This window comes from Parasteatoda tepidariorum, chromosome 5 (assembly GCF_043381705.1).
Source record: "Parasteatoda tepidariorum isolate YZ-2023 chromosome 5, CAS_Ptep_4.0, whole genome shotgun sequence".
Lineage (NCBI taxonomy): Eukaryota > Metazoa > Arthropoda > Arachnida > Araneae > Theridiidae > Parasteatoda > Parasteatoda tepidariorum.
In genome coordinates, this window is record NC_092208.1 from 76727124 (window position 1) to 76746388 (window position 19265).

The 19265-nt window shown below is 26.9% G+C and overlaps 1 protein-coding gene across 1 annotated transcript in view; it reads right to left on the bottom strand.

The window, feature by feature from the left end:
- Positions 1–242: 242 nt before the first annotated feature.
- Positions 243–19265, bottom strand: part of LOC107451336 (WD repeat-containing protein l(2)05287) — a 32246-nt gene continuing 13223 nt past the window's right edge. Inside the window, exons 7-17 of the mRNA XM_043051974.2 lie at positions 18847–18942; positions 17514–17602; positions 14671–14826; positions 13728–13927; positions 11187–11371; positions 9442–9599; positions 7614–7803; positions 4330–4421; positions 1346–1515; positions 1167–1223; positions 243–396 (exon numbers count right to left, since the gene is read on the bottom strand). Coding sequence (XP_042907908.2) covers positions 244–396; positions 1167–1223; positions 1346–1515; positions 4330–4421; positions 7614–7803; positions 9442–9599; positions 11187–11371; positions 13728–13927; positions 14671–14826; positions 17514–17602; positions 18847–18942 — 1546 coding nt within the window. The 3' untranslated portion in view covers position 243. The remainder of the gene's footprint in view (positions 397–1166; positions 1224–1345; positions 1516–4329; positions 4422–7613; positions 7804–9441; positions 9600–11186; positions 11372–13727; positions 13928–14670; positions 14827–17513; positions 17603–18846; positions 18943–19265) is intronic.

A 19265-nucleotide genomic window follows, 5' to 3' on the forward strand; every position in this document is an offset into this window, starting at 1 on the left:
TTAAAAATTGAAATTTCGCCAAAAAATTGGAAAAACCTATAACGAATTTTTTAAAAAAAGCTTCAAATAATTACCAGATTTTCCCTTAATAGATTTCAATTCAATCAACAAATTCAAAGTAAGTAAAGATAAAAATAAATCAATAAAAATAATCAATGAAATCAATAAAAATAAATAAAATATTAATTTAATGAAAACCATGAACAACAATTCATTTTAAATCCAGAAAATGTACTGTTAAGATTATCCAGTAAAAAAAAAAAAAATACATACTTTTGCTGAATCTGTAGTTTGAATAACAAGAGGTACTTGTTCAATTTCTTTGACACCTGATGCTTTTTGCTGTGCTTGTAAGAAACCAAACGGTGTCATAGGCAAGGTCCTCTTCATTTTGATCTAACATTAAAAATAAAGCAATTTCAAACATAAATCAAATAACTGAAAATGTAGCTAAGATAATACATATTAATGACCAAAAAGTTAGATTCAAAATATTGAATGATAGTAGCAAAAATTTCTGATGTAATATTATTTACTTATGCTTACTTGCATATTTTTTACAAAAGTTTTATATTTATTTAAAATCAAAAAAGAATTTATGACATAAATTAGAAGTGTTGATTTTTATTTCATCTTGTTCAAAAGCTTATTTTTACATGAAAAATAGGTCAGCATGTAATACATCTAAATATTTATTATCATAAAGCCGCAGTACTGTTAAATCGGTGCTTCGGACTTGTCGTAACATTTGGCCATTTTTGGTTGAACCTTCTGGATGCCGCACCTGTGGTTAGAAATTGTTGCCCAAGTCTATGAACGACCGTAGGACTCAAATTTAGCCACCTGGTCACTTCTGTCTGACTTTGTAATGCCTCTAGTCTTCCAATAGATCTCCATCGCAGTTCTTCATACAAATGATGCCTTACAAATTGACTATATTAAGTTTCTAATTTCAGAAACAGCAAAATTTGCAGGCTTGGGATCAAACATATAATTTTATGCTCATTGCAGGTGACATCATTCCATTACGTCACTATGTGACAGCATATTCAAATTTCATTGGAATTGGCTTATTTTTAGAAGAGTTATCGCAATATTTGTAATTTTTCCTTAACAAATGTAGATATTCATTATCAGGAAGAAGAAGAAAAAGAAAAAAAACATACCTTTTCTAAATTACTGTCAAAGTCATCATCATGGTTATCTGTCATAGTAAGAAGACACTAAAAATGTAAAAGAAATAACGATTGCTAAGAAATATTGTACCAATTTGATAGATTAGAAAAATAAACTCAAATGAAGATTTAAAAATGTACAACTTTAAGTTTTTTTACAGATTTATTACCTGGTCTTCATTAAAAAAGTATAGCTGAGAATTTTCGAGAGAACTCCGTTTTATTTCATTGGTGCCATTTTTCACCTTCTTTGGTACAAACAGTGAACTCAAAACAGGTTTTTCAGATACATTCTTCTTGACAAACAAAGGGTTAGGACTATCTGGTTTGAATAGGTACACTACATTTGAAAAAAGAACAAAATTATTTTTTTTACCAAAATCATCAATGCTTACAATTATACAATTATAATGTTATTCGATGAATTTATATTAAATAAATATGTAAATATAAACTAGTAAACATATTTTATACAATTTAGTTTAAAGATTCACTAAATATCATATCACTAAAATACAAGGAGTTATGGCATAACTTAAAATTTAATTAGATGTTTTTTTTAAGTTTTAATTAGATGCTTTTAATATTGAAGCAGAGAGAAAAAAACTTTCTGCACTACACTAAAAGTATAACATCTGAAAAAAATTATTTTTAAATTAAAATTTTTTATAGTCATTAAAAAACTTACTTATGAAGGCAAAGAGCAATACTTTTATAAAACTTAAAATGTAAATACTTCACGACCATATATTTTTCAAACTGACCAACAAAATCTAATCAACCAGCAAATTAATTTATCCAAAATCCCATTAACTATTGTAAACACATCTTTCAGAAACTTATAATAAACTGGTGCATGCTTTTAATTTTATTGTTGTATTTTTTTAATCTTTCAAAGCACTTATAGTTGCATGCTATGAGAAAGGATTCGCTGCAATTTATATTTTAAATACTTTTAACTGAAGTAACTTTAATCATGTGACCATAAATTTTTTAAACACTAGCAAAAGGTATATTTCATTGACAATACTCATTTTCTAAGAAAAAAAATTAAAAATTGCTTAAATAAATTCAGATCATAAGTAAATACAGAAAAAGGCTTCCTTCAGATACACTCTAGTGCTATACAACAAAAATTTTCTTTCCAAATTATTGATAAGTATATTAAAAATATTTATATTCTTTTATCTGTCACACTATAAAGTCCTCTTTACATATGAACAAACTGAGGATAATAACTTTTTCATAACTCCTGAGATAAGTATTCAAATAAATAATCAAAAAGAACACAGACATTTAATATTTTTTTAAATCATATACAGTAGGGAACCGATTATCCGGAGCGATTGGGACCATCACTATTCCGGATAACTGATTTTTACGGTTTTCTGAATCCCCACAAAAAGCCGTTTTTTTTATTGTTAAACCCAACTAAAAAAAAAATTATTTTGGAAATAATCTTAAAAAGAAAAAAAAAACGATGAAGTAATACACTAATGATTATTTCCAAAATGATCGTAGGGTAAACATCTTTCAAAAAAGAAAGAAAAATCCTAAAATCTTATGAGGAAAAAAACATTTATTAAAAAAAATGGCGGGAAAATTTATCACATTTCGTTCCGGTTTTTTGGTTTTCTGATTTCCGGATAACGGGTTCTGTACTGTATTTGTTATGATCTTGTATTTTTTGAAAATCATGACCTTTATATAAAATTATTTACTAAAATATATATATATAATTNTGTTTGTTTTCACGCCAGAATACAAGAAGCAGCGACGTCTGAATTACGAAAATACGAGCTATCCCGCCGACGGATAAAAAATACGGAAAATCTTATTTTCTGTGCGTGAAATCGGAGAAAACAGCAAATGTAAGTAAGCTAGGACGTAGTTTGAATTTTCAGTTTATCTTTGAAAATCGTAAATAAATATAATTATTTTACTTCAATGACTGAATTTTAAAAAAAAAGCGAGATATTTATTAAAAAAACGAAACGAGAATCGGAGTTTTTGATAAAAAGGTTGAAATTCGAGAGACAAAAAGAATCTCATCCCTGTATAAAGATCAACCAGTTGTATCCCAAGGAAATGATTTTTAGAGAAACTTCAGAGGGTGGAATAAAGACTTCAGTAATTTCGCTCAGTGGAAAATTAAATTCCTCATAAAATATTTTAACTTGTGCAAAAAAAAAATTTCAGCGGAAATCAGCGGGAAAAATGGAAAAATCTGAAAAAAAGCGGAAATCCGCGAATCCGCGGAAGAATCTCATCCCTGTAATGAGGATTGTCTGTTTTTTTAAAAAGTGAAATGAGTAAAAGGACAGTGAAATAATCATATATAAAATTGGAAAACTTACAAAACCAACAGAGATAATTTCAATATCATAAATATCTCTTCTCTTCTCATATATGCATTAAATTTAAAAAATTCTATCTAAAGTATTAAAATTAAATTAAATAACTTTTAATCTGTTAAGAATAATATTGTTGTGTTATTCTGAAAAGTATGATAATTCATATTTTTTATTTAAACTTATCTCTACCTAGTCTCTTTAGAGTAAAGCTTACTTGGCAAGAAGCGTTGCAGATTATTACAGCATTTGCAAATTACTTTTTATCTAAGTTTTCTTCTTATTTAAAAAAAAACAAATGGAGAAAAATTGCTGAGACTTCTTTTTAAACAAGCTTCCTATTAAAAAAAAAGAAACTAAATTGTGAGAACATTGCAAAGGTAAAGAATTGTTTTCCTTTATCGCATCTAATATTTAACATTATAAACTATTAAAAAAAGATTATATATGTGGCAACTAGCTTAGTTTACAAAATAAATAAGCAAATAAATAAAAATTACTTATGCATGAAAATGCATCCAAGGTAATCTGTTTCTTATAAATTTAATGGGGTAAAGATATTCTTTAAATATTAAAGCAAACACATAAAAGTTGAATATTAAATTTTAATGAGGAACATATTAAACAATCTGGTTCTAAAACTAAAGACCTTGTATTTGGTAAAATTTAATTTAAAAAAAAGGTTCTTTAATCACAAACATTCAACCATACATAAAATTAAGCCAAATTAAAGTTTCAAATTATATCATTATTTGATTTTTACAATTATAGCAAAAATTATAGATACATAAATTAATACATACTAGATAAGGATAGAACATTCCAAACGTATAACGAAAACCCATCATGGCAAACAAGGAGATGCTTACAAGAATATTTTCCAAATTTTAGTTGCCTATAAATAATAAATGAAAAAAGTCACTAATGTATCATATGTATAAAGAATTAAACACACTCTTTGAAAAAATTATTTTTCATGCAATGCAAAGAATCAATATTCAATAAATGTAATTATAATGTAAAATTCTCTTGTAATTTTTTTATTATAATTTACTCAAAATATTTTAAATTATGAGAAAATTTCATTTCCTAAAAAAAAAAAAATCATAACTTTAAACAGTCATAAATTAAATGGTACAAAAAATGTTTTAGACTTCAATCAATGATTTAAAATTTTTTATATATTTATATAGCATATTATCTAAATATATTTTTAAAGTTATAATTTTTTTAAAGTCTGAATTTATTGATATTGAAGGTTTTATCTCGAAGAGAAATAGTGAGAGGCCAAAAGCAAGTAAATGCACCTTTAGTGTTTGAAATAGGCGGGACAAAAAATAGGCAATAAGTATTTAAAAGTGATATGAAACTTTTACATTTCATTTTTTCATTTGCTGTATGTAAAATATCTGTTTTTAAATAAACATATTTCAACTATACACATCTAATTTTAAAGTCTATTCAATTACAAGAATATACTTTTGAAGTTTAGAAAATATGTAGTTTGTGCAATATAAATTTTGTGTAATATAATGTGTTTTGTGTAGTTTGTGTAATATAAAAATAAAACTTTTTTTTCCTTGATCTAAATAATTTTTTTTCCTTATCTGATATATAAATAAAAAATTGGGTCTTTGTCTTTACAAATTCTAGAGTCAGCTTGAATGAAAATAATGATGATTCCATTTTTTCAATGATTAGTTTGTAACAAATCATAATTACAACTATAGGAACTAGAATTATTTAGCATCTCTGTTATAATATTGATTTTAAACAATATTATTAGATTTTATCAATACAGTAGAGTCTCGATAATTCTAGACAGAACCTCCCTAGAACTTTTGAAAACCCAAATTATCAAAAATGCAAAAATTTAATAAATATTTCAATTAATGGAGGAAAAAAATCTATTTTTAAATTTCAGCATTTAACTGAAAAATATATTACATTTAAAGAAAATTTACTTACATTAGACGATCAGGGAATATTTACTACATTTAACCAAGTTATAAAATTCATTATATTACTGTAGCAGGTAAATTGAACTTCGAAATAATCGTCTAATGTTTTTTGCTTAAGCACACTATTCACACATTTCAGAGCTGAACACACAATATCACTTTTTAACATTCAGTCATAGTAATCAATGTAAAATCTATTGCTGTAACCGCTCCACGTGTTGCGTGTGCGTTTGTCATTATTTGGGAGCAAGACTGACTTTTTTCCACTAGCTCAGATTTATGGGAAACTCGAACAACTGAGACTCAAATTAATGAGATTCTAGTGTACTTTAATTAGTAAATATATACATTAAAAAAATATATAATTTTTTTTAAATAATATTTTTTATACTTATTATTTATTAAACTATTTATTTCTTAAACTATTTACACAGTATTTTTAGTCAATATATATATTTATTAATCCCCATAATATTTACATAGTGTTTTTTGTAAATAAAAATATTTGTTAATTCATATACACTGTGGCTTCAAAATTCTTTACTGTTGATAACAAACTGCACAAACACAGACACATGACACAAATACTGTTCCAAAGCCATTTTATATTTCAATTTTTTACTGTGAAAATCAAGTTTAGATAAAAAAAAGAAAGTACTTTCACAAGAAAATGTAAAAGTTCTTAGCCAATAAGTGTAATCAGAGGAACTAGATAAGTTTATTCTTAGCAAATCTTATCTCTTACTCTTAGCAAATCTTATAACACAATTATACAAATTATAATTTTTCTTGAATGGTTTGTTCACCTGGGGTCAAATGTCAGCAAAAAATATTTTAAAATCATTCAGTATAATTATAACAATTTAACACTATTAGAACTATCATTGGAAATTATCTATAACCAGGCTACATTTTCTTTTTGTGCTTATTATACATTATCTGGACATCCAGTATTATGAGCTCCGTAAGTCCTGAGGCATACATTTATATAATGTTGGTCTGGTTTTGCATCAATGCAGCCTGCACACGCCTAGACAGAATTTACTAAAGTTTTTGATAGGTGGGTATAGGAGTTACCTTTCAATATAATTATAAAAATTGAACACCATTAGAATTGTTATTATTGAAAAGAATCTATAACCAAGCTACATTTTTTCCCGCTTATTATACATTATTTGGCCAAAAGTATCTGAACATATACTAATAAGCATGTTCATTTTATATCTTTTTATAAAGATGTAAATAGTTTACTTTTTTCAACTTAAAATTTTTCATTCATGTACAATTTCATTATCTTCTTTTTGTAAAATTGTTTTTATTTAACAGGAACTAAACTTTTAAATAATTTCTTCCTTTCTACCAAATAAAATGCAAATTAAGCACAGACACAATTTAAAGATAATCCAAAATGAATTAACAATTTCAAAACTATACAATTACTGAGAACGTCATAGCATGCAAAAAAAATATAAGCAATTTAAAATTGTGGTAATCTGTAGGCTTAAGTTCTTCCATTTAAAAAACATTACTTTAAACTTTTGTAAAACAACCTTTATAGTCTAATTTTCTGAAACAATATTTTTTTTTAACCCTTTGTATCACCGTGTTACATATCTGCAACATACATGAAAATTCAATCCTATAATGAGCTGGATTTACCTATAAAAATCAAACTAAATTCAGGTAAAGAAAATATTGCAAACTCGGGGGAACCAAGTCTTGATGCAGCTACCAATATTATAATGCGTTTAGCACGAATTGTTCCACGACATAATGCAGGATATACAATTTTTTTACAACAATCCCCTTGATTGTATATTTGGCTTAGGAGCGATTAAAGAATGTGGTGTGAGACTGTTACCATAAAAACAACAATTTCAAAATTTTTCACATGAAGTTTTAAATATATTGGAATTTTTGTCCTATTTTTCACGATATTGGAGATGTTCAACACATGTTTTTTATCAATAAATTTTTAATTTTAAGGTCTTAATTTTTTCATTATTTTTTACACGCTTAATATGATGTATTCTAACATTCGCGTAAATATTTCTTAAATCAGAGTTGTTGAGTTACAAAGGGTTAAAGTTTGAAGCTAAGAACAAGTTTGAGGGTAAGAATCTTACTTGATGGGTCTTTCATTATTTTCTTGGAAAAGAGCAGCTTCTAATTGTGTACCATTATCTGTCCATAGAGTGGCAATGTTTTTAACCGCTATTGCAAGTACTGAACCATCTTCAGAGAAACAGGCATCACCAGCGGGTAGGTGTTCACGATAATGGCTTTTTAATATACAAGCCCAGCTCTGTTTTCCTTCTGTTAATAAAAATAAAATCTGTCATGAAAAAGCTTGATAAAAAATAAAATATGAAGAAAGTGCAGGCTTTTTACCTGTCGTGGGATAAATAATCAGAGATTATAACGTCATGTTACGTTTAAAAGAAATTATAGACTTGACACAAGCAAATTAATTATTGCTGTTTAGGTGTTATAAAAACCTTAAGCTGTATGCTAAACTTAAGGTGAATTAATTTCTCAATGTTGTGCATGTAACAATGGAATTGCGAATTTCAGTTCAACTTATTGATTTTCTAAATTTCTATACCATACCTTTCAGGGGCAGCAGATGATAGTATTACAGCTAACTGCATTTCATAGCTGAATCATTTTTTTTTATTAAATTAAAAATATACACATAGTGATAGCATAAGATTTAAAATTTATTATAACAGGTTGATTTTTTTTTCAACTTTGAAGGGTAAATTTACTTTACTGTATTTATAAGAGTTGGGGATAATATTTTGAAAGGCCACATTTTCAAATTGTAAAAGGAGAGCATTTTCGGTAAAAATATTTTACATATATAATAAGTTGTTGCTGTGTATTATGCTATTATCTACAGAAAATTCCAGTAGCTGAAATAACCTAACTGGAAACAGTTTGAAGTAGAAAAAAGTATCATGCTTGGAAAAAAAATATAGCATATCACTACAATCTCAATTCTTAACACAGTAATTTAATACTATTATACATGTTTTAACAATGCTATTATACATACTTTAACAATAATACTATTATATAAATTTCAGAAATTAATTACATTTCTGATAAAAATTCGTGTTCAATTATAATACAATTTTTTACAATTTTCAGGTAATTTTTTATGTTTCAAAAAGATATTTTAAGGATTTCAATAAAATTCTATGCTCTATGTCCCAAGGCAGTGGTCCTCAACCCCTAAGCCGAGGATCGATCAAGGTTGGTAGATCAAATGATTCTGAGCTGCATTAAGAACATTAATTTCCATTTTATTTACTGTGGTGTATTCTCTCTGGTTTGTGCAACTTTCTATGGACAGGAGGTTAACTGGGAGTTGAGATAAAACTTAATCAGAGAACTAAGATTTGTCAAACTAAGATTTGTCACCCAAAGTTGCACCCATACCATGCATATAATTATATTTTGCTTTGAAGGCATGTTTAAATACAATTAAATTAAAATTATTAAATATAAACCATATAAAATATTAACAATCAATATTGGCGCCCCCTATTAAGAGGCAGCGGTAAAATTATCAAACGCTGACTTGTCTGTGGCCTTAAAAAGGTTGGAGAGCAGTAGAGCACCATTTAGTAATGATAGTAGATAGTAATGATTAGTAATGATACTAGCAAATGATAGTAGAGCATACATTTTCTTAATCAAAATTTAGTTTTTATTTAAAATTTTCCTGAGTGTCAACACAATCTAATTTTTGAATCAAACATGCTACTTTTACTTCTTAATAAAAAGTTTTACGCTGAATTCTCAGATACACCAATGAAAATATTTCAATTCCAGTCCACCTTAATTGATACCACACATTAATAAGAAACAAATTTCCAAGCTGCAAACTTTAATCAATAAAAATGTGATTTATAAAACCAAAGTGAATAAAATACTTAAGATGCCTACCAAAACTTGTATCATCAATTAGGGCCCAAGTCTTGAAATGACAATCTTCACTTGTTGTTATAACTATAGGTGTTGTGTCAGAAGCATCATAAGGCCGAAATATAACACAGTTAATTTCTTTATTATGAGGTAACTCAACTCTTGTGTTCATGATAAATCTATAAAAAAAATTTAAAACCTTATTAAGAGCTTGATAACATTAGAAAGATGAAAACCCTACAATAATAAAAAGTTCTAATTCTAGAGTATTTCATAACTTAATTCTAGAGTATTGATGAATAAATTAATGAGATATGAATTACCATTTATAAATTTATTTAATAACACATTCCTAAAATTAATTTTAACAAATTTATTACTGATTAACATCTACGATAATTTATTTATTTTATTGAAATACAAAATGACCAGCTAAAATTTAGTTTTAATATCGGGAAACTGAAAATCGCCAATTCTAATCAAATGTCACTTAAAAAGAAAGGACATAAAAATAGACATTAAGGAATTTCGTTTAAGTATATAAGCCTATTAATATATTTAATTACTTATTTAATAAATATTTTTAAATATTTATTTGATAACAATACGAAAGTAAATACAAATATGAAAAGCATATTCATCATCAAAAGGAGAATCCTGAGCAGGTGACAAAGAAATGATAAATAATACGGTTTTATCAAATGAACAGTAAAAAATGCAGAAAAATAAATAATTATTTTAACTGCAATAACAATTCATTAAAGATAAATAAATGAGTACACATGAAATACAATGAATTATTGAATAAAGAGAGCAAAAAAAATTTATTAAATTCTTTTAATTTAACTTAATAATTTGATCACGTTTGATTTTTAATCAGCAAAATATATAAATATATAAATTTTAACATAAAATAATGCAATTAAAAAAATTTTAATGATGTATTAAATTAAATGGTATTGTAAAGAATATCTTTCAGTTAATAATTAAAATTAGCAACATAAACAAAACATCAATTCGAGGCATTTTGCAATTCTCTACGATTATAAAGCAATATGAAAAAAGACGATGAAAACCTGGTCAGAAACATACAGCAATGTCACAATAGACAATTCAAACAGCAAAATTACATTTTTCTCAAAATGTAAAAAATTATGAGCTTAGCTTGTTTTTTAAAAAAAATGAAACATTTAGAATGAAACCCTACTCAAGAATGAAGATATAAATTCCTTCCTAAAAGAATTTATATAATATTTCTTTGCTATAACATGAAAATTACTAATTATAAAAATATAGTTTTCTTAAAATAAAAACTAAATTACTATGTTACAGCATGAAAATTAGTAATTATGAAAATATCAGTTTCACCCTAAATAAAAAACAAAATACTGTAATAATGTGAAAATTACTGAAATTATATGAAAATATAAATTCCTTAAAATAAAATCTAAATTACTATGTTACAGCGTGAAAGTTTGTAATTATGAAAATATCAGTTTCCTCCTATAAAAAGAAATAAAAAATACTTCAATAATTCTGTTATATTGTTAAAGTTACTATATATGAGAATATAAGATCTCTTAAAATACTTTTGATAACTTTATACTATGATACAAAAATTACTAATTTTGAAAATTTCCATCTAATAAAAACAAAAGTTCAATAACTCCGTATTAGGATGGGAAAATTACTAATAATGAAGCTATAAGTTTCTTCACATAAAAATAGATTCAATAACTCTTCTTTAAAATGTGAAAATTACTTACATTTGTTTGGTCAAGTTGAATTCCCAAAATTTAAGATCAACCATGGGATTCACTTCACCATTACTCCAATATTCTACTGTTGCTAACCATTGGCCTCTCTCATCAACAGCTGCTTTGGAAATATCAACATTGTAATTTAAGTGTTCCCGCTCATTTGAAATAAAGTTTCGACCGGAAATATCTAACTGAAACATGAAAAAAAAAAATTTATTTCATGTAAATAAATCAAAATAAATATACTAGTTATAAGATTACGATGTAAACAATCACAATAATTTACAGGTAAATAAAAGTAATAGGGGGAGTACGAATTTTTATTTATTCCAACGTTATTAAAAAGATTAATTTTTTGTATTATTCATGTAACAAAATTTGATAATAAAGTTCCTAACGGAGTACCAGATAAATGATACTGTATTAGGAACTTTATTAACAAATTTATGGTTATGACTAGAATACGAACAACTGTCTTTTTATTTAGTCATTTCATTAATTATTTAATTTCTTTGTAGAGTTAGTTAGTTGGAAAATACAATTCACTTCAAACATTGTGAACAAAACCTAAATAAAATCTGAACTAGATCAGTAACTAGCTAGAAAAAAAAAGATTTTTGATGTTATACTTTTTTTTTTTTAGATTTGAATCAAAATTTAAGAAAATTTAGGAGCCAAGTCAAAACAGTGTTTATGGACCATTTTTGGCCTGCAGGCTATTGGTCAAAGATGACAAACCTTTGTACCATGACAAGCACATTAAAATGCTTAAATCCACTAACATTCCCTAAATACCTTTAAAAATAAATAAATAAATCCCCAATATTAATGACCGTGATTGACGGATTCAAAAACAAGTATAAATTAGGACTCCATTATAACATTTTCCTGGATGTAAGGGTGACTATAGTACCCAATCCACTATGGAAGTTCATGTTGAAGGGAAAGCTAAGGCGACTATCTTACCCTATCTCAATGGAAGTCTATGTTGAAAAGGAAACTAACTTTGTCTTTGCAAACTAGTGAATGTAACGAGAATATTATGAGAGAACCCAAACTAAATTGTATATATTTATTGTATTGACTATAAAAAGCCACCTTGCATCAAATTTATGTGAATCTTACATGTCTTTTAAAAACAACAAATTATGACATATGGACATATTTTTAATTCTCCAGGAATCTTCTATGAATAAACCATTATGTACATTCTCCACAAAGCGGACAGTCCCGTAATCGGGCGCGGACAATCATTTTTCCCCTTAACCGTCATTTTTTATCTCTTCAAACCAGAAACTACTTTTTTCTAAATTTGAAGAAAAAAAAATTTTTCTGCTTCAAATTGCAAGTAAAAATAATTAACTTTTCACCATTTTTAAAGCTTGTAAATATTTTGCCTTATCAACAACTGAAAATATTAAGCTATTTTACTACTAAGGAATCAATCTTTCTCCTGTCCTCTTGCCTTTGCAAAGAAAAGAGAGAAAATGATACTGCTCTTGTGAAATAATTCTGACAGCATTTTTTGATCTTTTCATCTGGAGGACATTGGTTATGAGACCCCTCAAGTCAATCATCAATCTTAAATGCTCTCAATGCTTCTTCACTGAAAATTTCTTTCATCTTGTTATCAATTTAAAGACTGTATTTAACACAGCTGGGATTAAAAAAAGAGAACAGAAGTATAATCTTTGACATGTTCATATAAATGAAACATTTATTCAAACACTTGATAGATGATTAATTTTGAATAATCAACTACATAGGTCCTCATGACTTACAGGTATACCTTCTGAGATTCCTGGAAGGTTTACTTTCAAGTAGTTATTACCCGATGTTTCCTATATAGTGATAGGTAAGTGTTAGGGGTTTTAAACCTAATGATTGAAACCGGCTGAGGACTAAAAGCTTCAATTCGATATCATATTTCTAACTTGAATATCTGAGCTAATAGGAAAATTATATTTATTTATCTGTAGCTACATCTAGAATTATGTATTTATATCAAGCTTTTTAATATATTCTTTTTTATCGAAAAAATATTTTTCACAGTTTAAATAAATATTCTTTTAGATATTGTAGATTATTTAATTATTTCTACATCTTTCAAAATATTCTAAAAACAATAAACGGTGTTAAACTTCATTATTTGGGTACTCTTCCCGTAAACGGACAACCCTCAAAAACAGACAATTTCTTCAGTCTCAAGAATGTCCACTTAACCAAGGTTTCCCTGTAAATATAAAATTACAACCTTATTTATCTGCAGTTAATCATGATGAGAATTTAAATACAACAAATATAAAATATAGCGAATATTAACAATTACAATTCCTTGATTTTTTTCAACATTTACTATTAGATATAAATTAATTAATCAATTAAATTTCAATAAATGTCTTTGAATCATTTTAAATTACGACTTTGCAGACAGGGAATTATAAAGCAATTAAAAATGTTCCTGTAATTGACAAAATAAATTTTTTCAGGTTACAATTAAAGGCGATTCACAATATAACCTAATCAAGTAAAAACTTTGTCACTTACCTCATACATATGCTTGTCTTCAAACACATTGTAAAATTGTAAATGTCCTGCTTTGCCATTTAAAACAATTGATTTAGATTGAGGGTCATAAAGCAAACCAGTCGATAATACACTTTGTCTTGGGTCACCACGAAACGATCCTCTAGTTAAACCTTGAATTACCCCCACTATATTTCTTTGGGGATCAATTAAACGTAAAGCTAAAATGATAAATAAGGAGCATATACTTATAAAAGGATTTTATATATATATATACACATACACATATTCAATTGATCAAAATAATCCACTAAATTGTAAGTGGAATAAAAAGTATAAAGTACAGTCGAACTCGTTTATAACGAGCTCGGATTTAACGAGAACTCGGATTTAACGAGGGAAACGAGAATATTTGGATGGATCAATGTTAAGTCTATGGAACAGAAGTTGCTTTTAACGAGCAAGATCCGGTTTTAGCGAGCAATATTTTTCTGTCTTGCAATCTTTTTTCTCATCTTTCTATACTTTCTGTCTAATTTTTTGCTGATTGGGGGAGGATTAGTTGTCATTAAATTAAGAAAAGTATTTAATTAAATTAATTAATGTAATTAAAGTAAGTAAGTATTAATTAAATTTTAAGTAAATTCAGTCATTTGACCTCCCAAAGCCCCCCCCCCTTCTTCTGGTTGCACGCCTGCCTTAAGGACCGTTTATTACGAGCACTCGGATTTAACGAGTACATGTTATGGTCCCTTTGTGCTCGTTATAAACGAGTTCAACTGTACTTATAAATAATGTGACAAAATTAACTTTATAATTATTATATACCATTTAACACATTTTTATACATTCTTTTCAGATGATAACCTTAAATTTAAATGATTTGGAAGAACAAGAAAAATAATGTCAAAAACATTAAAAATTCAGCTTAACATCTTTATTTCGAAAATAATGCAGGACTTACTATTTTCTTCAAGACAAACGACAACATGGCTACTATCAGGAGAATCTTTTACCCAACGAATAGGTGTTCCCAAACGTGGCAGAACCCACTTTTCCTCACTAAATAAGTTCCATTTTACAAGGCATGATTCACCACCGCCACTGTATATGTAGGATCCTGGAAATAAATAAATCATACAATTAGAAAAAAAAATATCTGAAAAATTTTTTAAAAAAAGGGCAAACAGCTTTTTTATTTTTTCTAAAAAAATATATTTCAAAATGAAGTCATTTGAAAACAGATACAATTGTTCGAAAAATGACAAACAGTTTAAAAAATCAATTCAAGAAATAAGAAAAAATAAAACACAGTCAAACCTTGAAGACTCATAGGGAATCAAAAATTAGAGATATCAAAAATCAATATTCTTTTATCAAATAATGAATATTTTTTAACATTTCAGTCAAAATAATAATTGTACTGAGATTTAAAAAATTGCATTACACGTATATTTACTTTAAAAAATATCTTCTAATATTTAATTTATATATTTTTTAATATTTATTTTAAACAAGATTGATACAAAAAAATTCAGCTCAAAACAATCAGCACATATTAAACAATATTGTCAACTTCCTCAAAAATATCAGTTCGATTTAAATAACAAGTTATTCTTTTTTTCATGTGCAAATATTCTTATCAAACACCTTGTATGTCTATTTCTTTAGGAATAAATAACTAAGCTGATTTCTTTTAAAACATGCTAATCTCTTTCATACTGCAGTTTCATAAAATTGTTCAAGAAAACTTTTTTAAAATTGGAATTCAAAAAACAGTTTAAATTCTTAAGAAATCGTGAAAAAAAATTTGGGTGATCAAAAATATTTATAAAATTAAAGATCACCAAGATGTGTGGCTAAAGAAGTTTTTTTCAGTTAGCAACATAGCTAACACGAGGGTTTTGAAATTTTTTTGTGATGTGGAAAAATTCACAATATTAAAGTTTGTGATACTGAAGTTTGACTGTATAAAAGAAAAATGTAATAGAATATGATAAAGGAAATATGATAAGATAGAAGAAATGTATGAATTTAAATGTATGTATTCCTCAGTAGAAAATCAGATGTTTATTCTCACCAAGTTTCCATATTACTCAAAGTTTGTCAACAGATGGTACTGATAAGAAAAATCTTAAAACAATGCTTTTATAATAATTTGAAAAACAATATGGCTTAATCTATGGGCAAAATTAACAAATAGTCAAGCAAATATTTTCAGTTGGAAATGTTTAAGATGCAGCAGAATTTTTTTTTTTTTTTGTTAATCAGAAGTGCCATCTATTGATAAGTTCTGTAACTTAATTTGAAACTTGGAGAAAATAAATTACATGACTTCCTAAATAGAAGGCAACAAACCTTACATATCTATCTCTTCCCATTTTTCTTATTTTTTCAAATTGTTTATCATTTGTGGAACCTTTGGTAGAGAAATGTGCCTAACTATGCAAATATAATTCAGTGAGTAAGAAAATATCATTTTAATTTTAGATTGACTAGATTTAATTTTTAGATTGAGCAGAAAGAGCATATATGATCTGAATGCAGAGTTAAAGCATCATATTTGAGTTCTATTTTTAAAATATTTTAATTGGAGTAAAAATACTCCTCATAAATTTTTTATTTTGTAAAAAACATTGAACAGCCGACTCAAATCTGAGTTTACAACCATCAATTCTTATTTCCGTCGCCGAGTAATTTTGAATCTAACTCAGCAAACAAGGGAACTCCTGAATCAAGCAAAGGACAAATCAGCCTTCTTAGAGAATTTTTTGATGAAACTAACCCGTATTTCAGATAGGTGGAAAGGAAAACAGGGAAAACCTCCCACAGTTAGTCCAATAGAAAGGGGATTTTAACCCATGGTTAGTCAACCACTGAGAATATTTTACATTAGCCCAGTGGTCAGTTGGGAGTAGAATTCGTACCAACCAGCCACCCCTAGTATTCTAACCTGAATCACTTCACTGGCAGGTGAATGCTGTTAACCCTGAGAAACCACAACACAAATTGTTAAGTTTGGCTTTTGTCATGATGTTGAAGAAATATAAGTACTTTGAAATGCAAGAACATGAATTTTTTTAAAACAATAAAAAAAGTATATAAAAGTAACATTTAAACATCTTATTAATACTTTTTTTAGAAAACTTAATCTAATTTACCTATAAATAAAGTTAAAAAATTATAAATAAAGTAACCCCGACAAATAAAGTAAAAAAATTTAGAAACAATGTGGAATATAGTTTCTTGGTTAAATATTCAATCAATAATTGGAGAACATTACTTTCCGTAATTAGTTTTTATTTTATGTTATTATATAATCTGTATCATAAAATGGCAGGAATCATTAACATAATCTTAATTATAACATTCCTTCCTATAATTTAAATTTCCTTCTTTAAAAATTAATAGAAAAGTGAAATTACTCCATCAAAAAATAATTTTCTAATGGCTTTGATTTTTTATAACCATCGTTCAACAGCCGACCCAAATTTGAGATTACGACTACCCATGTTCAACTCCATAGCCTTGTAATTTTGAACCCAATCTAGAAGACAAAGGAACTCCTGAATCAGTACCCCCAGTGGAATTGATTTATTATGGGAATTTGGAAGACTTTGCTACCCTGACAGATTTAACATGTAGCAGTCACCATTTAATACAAGGGGTTTCCTTGACCAACTGGATTTGAACTCCTGCTCTCACAAACATGAGTCCAACATCCTACAAACCAGGCTATCTCAGCCTAAAAGCTTTGATTCAACTTATATAATAATATCAAAGAAATAAAATTAAATGTTTACTGACCTTCAGTGGAAAAAACTAAATCAGCAACAGGTAGACTATGCCAATGATATATTGAACGAATAACTTTCTTAGAACTAAATATATTAGACCTAAAAAGTTTAAAAAATAATTCTATAGTGTAAATCAAAGGTATTAGTTTAAATACAAAACAAAGACAAAATTAATAAAACATTGAATAAAAGATATCCTAAAATAACTTGTCCAAACAAGGAACAATTTTCCATTATATCATTACTTTCTTTTTAATTTGGCAATACACAAATACAGTAAAAACATCAATTCGGTATTATCAAATGATAATATGAATGAACAGACATAGAAACACACTGTACTCAATTTTATTATGTTTAAAAAAAATAACATGCTTGTAAAATATAATACGCTCATGCTTATTTTTTAAGAATAATATGCTGTAATATCAAATTCCGTATTTACAACAAAAAAACATTTGCTGAACTCAGCATAAGATAAGATGCAAAAAAACAAAAGATAAAACAATGAGATGAGAAAAAACTGAGCTTTGTTGGCACAAACAGAATAGCTTTTGGCATAAATAGTAGTTGTAATGATATTAAAATAGTACTACTTAATTTTTGACATTATTTTGACATAAGGGGCAATTCATAAATTATGTCAAACTTTTATTCAATATGACCCCAACTTCCTATTTGTCACACTTATCTACCCTTATGTCTTATCTACTCTTATTTACAATAAATTAACGTTTACTAGCAGTTCAGAAGAGAAACACATTATAGAGCAAATTTTATTTTTTAGACTTCAGCAATGTGTTTTAAAAAATATAAACACTAATAATCCAAAAAATATATAATCTGATTTTAAATGCTTAAATTTTAACCAAAATGAGTGACTAATATGATGTCACATTTCTGGGTAACTCCTCCCTACACTTGTCACAATTTTAAGAACCCTCCCATCCCAAATGTGACATTATTTATGGATGACTCTCAGTACCAATAGCATCCTGAATCTTTAGATACTCAAGCAAGTAGAGATTAAAGAGACATGAAATCTCTCAAGTAAAAAGCAATTTAAAAAAAACTTAATTAATAATATCTTAATTCATGCACTTAATTTATAATACCTTAATTCATGCAGAGTAAAAAACCAGCCATCCAGAATTCGATTAACCGGAAGGCTCAAGTGACTAGAGTTTTCATATAATTATAATCCCCCTCACAAGATGAATTGGAATGTTCAGAAATAAACAAAAAAATGTTTCTCAGATAGCCAAGCTTTTACTGTATACAATTACTACATGTTTCAAAAAAATTGTGAAAAAGTTTGAATAAACATAAAAAAATAAACATACCACACAATTACTCTTCCTAAATCATCTCCAGTAGCTACTACATCATCCTTAGGATGACTCACAACACAGGTAAGTTTAACTTTGCCAGTAAGATGTCTGAAGATATAGAATTTGTATTAATTAATATATATAATCATGCATTTTTTAATATATTATGCAAAACAGTATTGATATCATATTACTCTGAATTGACATTTCATATATTATAAATAAACTGACATTATCGTTTAAAAATATATAAGGTACAAGTTACGAATACATTTAAACAAAAATAACCTCCAGTGTAGGTTTCTACAAACCTATTAAGAAAACGGAAAATAGCAAGAAAAAGTTATGAAAGAATGGATAATTTAGAGACATTTTTGAGAATAAAGCATAAATAAAAGCATGCCATTTGACTATTTGAATATGATTAGCGA